Source organism: Rutidosis leptorrhynchoides, chromosome 8, assembly GCF_046630445.1.
Source record: "Rutidosis leptorrhynchoides isolate AG116_Rl617_1_P2 chromosome 8, CSIRO_AGI_Rlap_v1, whole genome shotgun sequence".
NCBI lineage: Eukaryota > Viridiplantae > Streptophyta > Magnoliopsida > Asterales > Asteraceae > Rutidosis > Rutidosis leptorrhynchoides.
Genome location: NC_092340.1, coordinates 267,588,330 through 267,597,187, shown reverse-complemented (window position 1 = coordinate 267,597,187; position 8,858 = coordinate 267,588,330). Strand labels below are relative to the sequence as shown.

The window sequence follows — 8,858 nt, the reverse complement described above, 5'->3', positions numbered from 1 at the left end:
CGGGGTATAAAACAGAAAGACAGTCACAGAGAAATGGTGTAGGGTGTTTGCGGGTTTCGAGAGGTCGGGGGTTCTAGTCCATGGAAGGACTGTTTTCTTTTTAGGCCGATTTTAAAGGTAGTCTTCCTTTTTATTATTATTATTATTATTATTATAATTATTATTATAATTATTATTTTTATTATTATTGTTATTATTATTATTATTATTGTTTTTATTATTGTTTTTGTTATTGTTATTATTATTATTATTGTTATTGTTATATTTATTAGATATAAGTATTATTAGGTTAACATTAATAATATTACCTATATTATTATCACTTTTGTTAGTACGCAACATTATTAGGTATTATTAGTGTTATTATTAGTAATATTAACATTGATATATGTATTATTATGATTAGGAGTATCATTATTATTATTACCATAAAAGTAACACAAACTAGTTTTATTATTATTTAATATTAGCATTAGTATCACTTTTGTAAATGTTAGTATCATTATTAACAATATCATTATTATTATTAATATTATCATATTTTTTTTTTAAAAATTAGTATAATTATGGTTATTAATATTATTACTATTATTATACGTATTCTAACATTATTATAAATATTATTTTTGCAAACAAAAGAAATGGCTATAAAGACATATTTAATACATACGTATACTAATATTACTTAATATCAGGATATAATATTATTTATATTGATATAACGATAACTAATTTACATATTAAATAGGTATTATGATATATTATAAGTATTAATAATATATTGTATATGACTACTAATTTTAGTACATAATTAAATATATATATATATATATTGCTCGATTACGATTACATGTATTAATAAATATACACAAATGGTATAGGTTCGTGAATCAAAGGCCAAACCTGCATTGTTCTGTTGTTCAATATCGTCATATGTATTTTTACTACAAAATACATTACTGTGAGTTTCATTTAATCCCTTTTTACTCTTTACATTTTTGGGCTGAGAATACATGCAAATGCTTTATTAACTGTTTTACAATAATTATATGTGTGAGTTCATTTGCTCCCTTTTACTCTTTACATTTTTGGGACTGAGAATACATGCGCTATTTTTACAACTGCTTTATTAAATGCTTTTGAAATACATTTTGAACTGCGAATACATGCAAATGCTTTATTAACTGTTTTACAATATTTATATGTGTGAGTTTCATTTACTCCCTTTTTACTCATTACGTTTTTGGGCTGAGAATACATGCAAATGCTTTATTAACTGTTTTACAATATTTATATGCGTGAGTTTTCATTAGTCCCTTTTTATATATATTTTTGGGACTGAGAATACATGCGCTGTTTTTATAAATGTTTTACGATATAGACACAAGTAATCGAAACTACATTCTATGGTTGAATTATCGAAGTCGAATATGCCCCTTTTTATTAAGTCTGGTAATCTAAGAATTAGGGAACAGACACCCTAATTGACGCGAATCCTAAAGATAGATCTATCGGGCCCAACAAGCCCCATCCAAAGTACCGGATGCTTTAGTACTTCGAAATTTATATCATGTCCGAAGGAGGATCCCGGAATGATGGGGATATTCTTATATGCATATTGTGAATGTCGGTTACCAGGTGTTCAATCCATATGAATGATATTTTTGTCTCTATGCATGGGACGTATGTTTATGAGAAATGGAAATATGAAATCTTGTGGTCTATTAAAATTATGAATTGATTATTTATGTAAAACTAATGAACTCACCAACCTTTTGGTTGACACTTGAAAGCATGTTTATTCTCAGGTATGAAAGAAGTCTTCCGCTGTGCAATTGCTCATTTTAAAGATATTACTTGGAGTCATTCATGACATATTTCAAAAGACGTTGCATTCGAGTCGTTGAGTTCATCAAGATTATTATTAAGTCAATTATAGCTAGATATATTATAAAATGGTGTGCAAGTCGTCAACTTTCGATGTAATGAAAGATTGTCTTTTCAAAAATGAATGCAATGTTTGTAAAATGTATCATATAGAGGTCAAGTACCTCGCGATGTATTCAACTGTTATGAATCATTTATAATCGATATGGACTTCATCCGGATGGATTAGGACGGGTCCTTTCATGTTCTTAGTGACATATCATTTTCAAAAGTGCGCTAGACTGGTAGGGTTCTAGAGATTACACCAAGGTTTGTATGATAAATCTAAGCGTGTCTACATTATCGAAAATCATGGTGAACCTCATCCTCTTTATCCTTAATTGTTGCTTGCCCGTCAGCTAGTTTAGCTTAATTAATTGTATATTTCGTAGTTTAATTATATAAAACCCCACATACCCAACTATTCTATTTCCATAGTTTAAGAACCAATAAACTGGTGTCTATAAAGACTATTTTGACTTGGTTGTTGAATTTTTCGAAAAGTAAAATACCAAAAGGATCATGTCTCTCCAATAGATCTTACAACATGAGTTGTCCAGTTATTCATTGATTCGGTAGTTGTTAGTTAAGCACACAATCTTGCCATTAATTAGTTAACGAAAAATGATTTATACCACTATAGTTACACACGATAAGAATCTTTGAAAATATGTGTGTTTAACCGCAAAGTGTTAGTGCATTTGTGGTGACTTGACTTTTCATAAGGTAGTTAGGTAGGTCACAGGTTCGACTCTCATGTTTTACAAAAATATTTCCCTTGTGGTTACACGCCCATTTCACGAGCCTCAAAGGTTTTGGACGTCTATGAGTCTGAGCTTCATCTGAGGGGGTTTTATCACACGCGATGCCAGTATGGATTCGCTGTGGGGGTTCCGTCTGATTGACGGTAGTATTGTAATGTTCGTCCTGGAAATGATCGGGTGGATGGATTCCGATATCGTGTTCACACTCCTATCAATAACTCCTAACTGGCGTTAAAAACATGTGTGTGTGTGTGTGTGTGTTTACTTTAAAAAAACAGAGGGTAGCATGAGAACCAATATAGCCAGCACCACCGGTTACTAAAACGTGATTCGTGCCGTGAGAACTATATAAAGCACACACATATAAAATATGATTAATTATCAAAAAATGATTTACCCTTGCTTAAGTTTCCACTATAATAAATGATTGCTTTTTTAAACCGAATTTTATATGATGCTAACACTCTACCAACATGATCTCTTTTGATGCCAACACTCTACCAAAAGTATCGAAATCAGTCAATCTACCATTAAGTTTCCACTATAAAAACAAAATAAATAAAACACTAGTACAATATAAAAATTTGGAAGAAACGGCTAGTAAGAAGTTAGCAATCTTTCAATGACTTCAAGATCCAGCTCATTTGCTAGTTTGTTGATGATTGTGATCACGGTGTTAGTTAACAGTTGTTTTTATGTTAATGGAACATCATGTTTTCCGTCCATCATCAGTTTCGGTGACTCGCTTGCAGACACTGGTAACATGAAACAATTGGCTTTAATATTTGATCTACAACTACCAGCTCTTTCATGGCCTAATGGAGAAGACTTTTATGATCACTCAACTGGCCGGAGCTCTAATGGACGTCTCATCATCGATTTTTTAGGTATCAAGTGACTAACCTCTTGTTATTGTGTTTAAACTCACAATTTAGACATTTAGTTGTAGCTGATTTAGATAGTACATTAAAAAATTTAATGTAACTGTATTGTTTTATATTGATTTTTAATTTCGTACTCTAAATAATTGGTGATCCTGAATAAATAATTACTACACACTCACTGTCGGATTGTCGAATTTAAGAATCTTAGTCAATGGTGTCACTAGTTAAAAACTTAAAAAAATTTACAATATTCAATGTGTCACTCAAAACAACTTACACCACTATGGTGTTACTAGTTAAAAACTCAAATTTGTTTTCATTAAATTACGTATTTCACTGATAACCTATGCAACCACTGCTACATATATAAATCCGCCCTTGACTACACTTTAACTTAGGTTGTTAAAATAAAAGCAGGTTGTTTATCGGTTAAGTTTGTTCGATTTTGATATCAATATTAAAAATCGAATTCAAATTCAAGATCAAAATTGAAACCGACTTTGAATTCAATTCAGTTTCGATAAAATCGAAAACCCAAAAAATTATAATTAAATCAAAATAATAATAGAAAATCGATGTTGAATCCTCTTTTGATTTTCATATCGTATTGTGGTCTCTCTCTCTCTCTCTCTCTCTATATATATATATATATATATATATATATATATATAGCTAAATTTGGTTACGAATTCATTTTTCGGTTCAGCCAACTTACAAAAAGAAACATTGAAAACCGAATTCAAATATGTAAACTGAAGTGAAACTGAACCGAAAATTGAAATCAAATTCAGTTTGCTATATATATATATATATATATATATATATATATATATATATATATATATATATATATATATATATATATATATATATATATATATATATATATATATATATATATATATATATAGCTAAATTTGGTTACGAATTCATTTTTCGGTTCAGCCAACTTACAAAAAGAAACATTGAAAACCGAATTCAAATATGTAAACTGAAGTGAAACTGAACCGAAAATTGAATTCAAATTCAGTTTGCTCTTTTGTTTTTTGTACTCTTTGGTTTTCTAACTAAACGGTTTAAAATTGAATATGGAATAATTAAAGTTGATGTTTTGCTGCTGAGTCTACGCATAAGTAAAAAATCAAAAGGAAATTAAGAAGATAAGTGTTTTTTGATCATTTAATTTGACGAGATGTGGAAAATGAGACAAAATCTCAATATAGGGGTAACCAATTTAATACAGGAAATTAATTAAGGAAATTTGTGATTTTGTCCAAACCATATAAAGGAATTTTGTGATTAACTCCGTTTTATTAACTTAATAGCAGTACATGAATGTTCATCTCAAACGACCCGTTTCTTTTTACTTTTTTTACTGAATTATGTAGCGGAGAGTCTTGGATTGCCATTAGTACCACCATTTTTACACGACAAGGACATCGACAACGCAGTTGCATTTCGACAAGGTGTAAATTTTGCGGTGGGAGGTGCATCAGCATTGGATCCATCTGTTCTTCTTGAAGCAAAAGGGCTTGTAAATCCAACGACAAATGTATCTTTACGAGTTCAATTGGAATGGTTTAAACAATCGTTGCCTTCTATTTGTGGCAATGCATCAGGTACAATTATAAATATTATTTGGAGTACTTAATAACCCATGGTGTGCAATTACTTCTACAAGATCTCATAAATATGAATTGGGATTATAATTTGTTGCAGATTGTCGAAATTTTATTGGAAGTTCATTGTTCCTAGTGGGAGAGATAGGACAAACCGATTACAACATGTTGTACTTCGATGGAAATTCAGTCAATGAGGTTGTCCCGTTTGTTCCTCTTATTGTTGATTCAATCGTCTCAACAATCAATGTAAGACACACAATATTTTATAACTGTAACATAATGCTATTTATTATTGCGCGATTATGTTTAATTAGAGATGATAGTAATTAATCCAATCTAATCTAATTTAACATCTCATCTAACTCCTGTCTCGCTTATATATAAAAAGAAAATCATATTTAGGAAATTAAGTGTATTCAATTTCAACTGTTAGATTATTAATTTAAAACATAAATCTTCCTATTGATTCGGGTAAACGTAGCCCTAAGGGCTACACTTAAGCATATCAAAAATAATTTGATTCTTATATTTATAACTCAACCCTGCCATAAATAATATTAATATCAAAACTATATAAGTAAAATCGATATTAAAAAAAGAATATTTATATTTTATAATTAATTAAATAAAGTTTATAAACTTATATATGATATGCTTAAACGTAACCCTAAGGGCTACGTTTATCAATCTCATAATTTTAAATTTGTTTCTCTCCTATATTTAAACCACTAGGTTTTAGAGCCCGTGCGTTGCACGGGTGGTAAATAATCGTGTAAAATCAATTGAGTTTATTAAACAATTACGAGGTATTTTTTAGAGCTAATATTTAATATCATAAAAATTAATTTTTTATGAGCCCGTTTATTGGACGAAAATTGCTTTTACCAATTGTTATTATTGATAATTTAAAGACATTTGATGGGTCAAACGTAGACTATAAATAAGATTGTGGAAATGTAAATAAAATGGGAAAGACCATACTTCGAAATAATAGTTCAAGATAATATAAAACACTATTACAAATATTTCAGCCCATGTGTTGCAAGATTGTTTAGAAAATTTTGTTAAAAATAATGCATGCAGTTAGAAAAAAATGAATAGAGGAAAGGCTTACTTTTTACTTGGACATAGCCCAAAAGCTTAATGGGGCGGCTCTGGAATTAACAAATAACCATTTTAACTTCAATTGACAACTAATCGATAAAATATCAAACATGAGTCCGTAAAAAGTTGTTTTTACCTATTAACCGATGGCAATGACTGAACAACATACTTATATATTATTGGGCAACCATATTCATAGTAAAAATTTAAATTGTAGTTCAAACATATATAAGCATAATTAATTAATTAATTTAATTATATGTTTATAAAAGAGTAATAAAACGCATGGCCGATGCGTTCCTGACTCTCGTCTTTTACAACTTTGATATATTTTGAATGGTTGTTATTAATACATCATTGTAGTTGTTGTATACATGTAAAATCTATTTTAGTTTCAAGTTATACTTTTTGAAAGAAAAAAAAAACTGTTGTACACATGTATAATCTGTTATTGTACCTCACTATTATGATCTAACTTTTAATAGTATTAATTTTTTAATCAATCAATTTATGCATTGTTGACTTTATCGCTTTGTAAAGACTAAAGAGATTGGGGTCAAAATAGTTATACAGAGTACTATACATAATTACTTACTCCGATAGTCAAGAAACATATATTTAAGAGAAACATCTTAGTAAAATTAATAAATCTATATTATACGGATAAATAAATGTATATTTTTAACTAATCCTATTATTATACGGAGTAATTATACAGTGTAGAAGATAGTGACAATTCTATATATTTTTAATAATAAATAAATGTATGGATAAGTTTTAATTTGGAATCTTCTTAAATATAGTATAAGATAATTACTATAAATTATAAGTTAATCACAAGCCGTCACATAAGCAAATTTAACCAGAATTAATAACAGAGTGACACGTATGATTATTGACACGCGCTTTATAATAATAATAATGTATAGATAGAAGATTAATTTGTATTTCAACTATTAGAATCTTAACATTGATTAGATTTACTTGTTTCATAATTAGGTAGTATTTTGTCTCTTTCCTAATAAATTATTTATATCCATCTAAATTAATTATTTGTCTTTTTCCTAATTAATTATTAATTATTGTTTATTACTGAATATAATTACTTATTAATAATTAATAAATAAATTATTTGTTAATAATATTAATCCCCATATCAGGAGTTATAAATTACTAGTAATACGTTAAAATACAGGAGCTAATTGAGATGGGTGCTCAGACACTAGTAGTTCCAGGAATCTTACCACTTGGATGTTTAGGGACGTATTTAACAACATGTGGTTCTGAGATGCAAAAGTATGATCCCGCAACTGGTTGTCTCATCGCGCTAAATGAATTTGCTGAATATCAAAACGAACTACTGCAAACAAAACTAATTCAGATTCGAGAGCTTCATCCCAATGTCAACATCATTTACGCCGACTACTACGGTGCTTCCATGCAAATCATTCGTTCACCAGATAAATTTGGTACATAACATGTTAATTTGTTATAATAATTGGATTAATTACGAAATATTAATTATGCCATAGCTATAACTTAACTCATTCAAATTATCACTTCTAGTCTTCTTATGTGCAATTAATTTCATGGTTAGAAATTGTAAGTTGATATTTTTGCTGATATGGAACTTACGTTATGTAGGATTCACAAATGGGGCTCTGAAGGCTTGTTGTGGAGGTGGAGGTCTGTATAACGTCAACATGTCAGCAAATTGTGGAGCAGAATCAGCAAGTGCGTGCGATCAACCAGATACATACGTTAGTTGGGATGGTGTACACTTTACAGAAGCGGCATATAAATTAGTTGCTAGAAATTTATTTGAAGGGGCATTTACTACACCTCAGTTTAATTCTCTGTGTCATACATCAATTCTATTGAGTTCTATGTAACTAAATGCCAGAATATATGCATTAAGCTGTCATGGGAAATCATGTATAACAAACAATAAGTCAATAACAAATGTGTTGGGAGTTTAGAAGACAAGTGCTTAAAATTGGTTTGGCTTTATTTACTTATTAAAATTAGATTAGTAGTTAATTATACGTTCTTGTTTTCGTACTTAAATTTGAACATACATTAGGATCGAATGCCAATCTTGCTAGCTTTTTTTTTTTTTTTTTTTTTTAAAGGTTAATGCTCCAAAGTGTAGCTAGTGAGGGTTGAACAATAGGATTGGTGCGGGTTTCCTTCAGGGCACGTCGTTGAGAGCGGGTATAGCAACTGCAAGAGATGATCGTGTGGGTGGTTAAGTCCTCTGGGTGATCCCAACTAACTGTTGTCAAAAAAAAAAAAAAAAAAAAAAAAAAAAAAAAAAAAAACGATATAACAGATAAAAAATGTATAAGAATAAAACATGGGAGATGATATTTTCAACATGACTTTTACTTCTTCCACCATCATTTCATGATTTTTTCCTAAAATATCCCTTATTAAATTATATTAAAATGTTTTAAAAAGTTTGTGCAAATGTATCATTAAGAGCAGTTTAAGCATTTTAGGTGGAAGAAGTAAAAGTGATGTGAAAATATCAATCCCCATAGAATATAATTAAAGAA

General features: G+C 29.3%; 1 protein-coding gene across 1 annotated transcript; it reads left to right on the top strand.

Moving 5' to 3' along the window:
• Positions 1–3,323: 3,323 nt before the first annotated feature.
• LOC139864201 (GDSL esterase/lipase At1g28580-like) lies at positions 3,324–8,192 on the top strand. Its single transcript, XM_071852785.1, has 5 exons — positions 3,324–3,577; positions 4,963–5,193; positions 5,294–5,442; positions 7,496–7,769; positions 7,945–8,192. Exons 1-5 carry the CDS (start codon positions 3,349–3,351, stop codon positions 8,190–8,192), a joined length of 1,131 nt encoding a protein of 376 aa, XP_071708886.1. The 5' UTR covers positions 3,324–3,348.
• The last annotated feature ends 666 nt before the right edge of the window (positions 8,193–8,858 follow it).

Coding starts and splice junctions, on each gene's coding strand:
- LOC139864201 (XM_071852785.1), top strand. CDS start 3,349: ATGATTGTGATCACGGTGTTAGTTAACAGTTGTTTTTATGTTAATGGA. Junction 3,578..4,962: donor TCTCATCATCGATTTTTTAG/GTATCAAGTGAC, acceptor TGAATTATGTAG/CGGAGAGTCTTGGATTGCCA. Junction 5,443..7,495: donor CAATCGTCTCAACAATCAAT/GTAAGACACACA, acceptor GTTAAAATACAG/GAGCTAATTGAGATGGGTGC.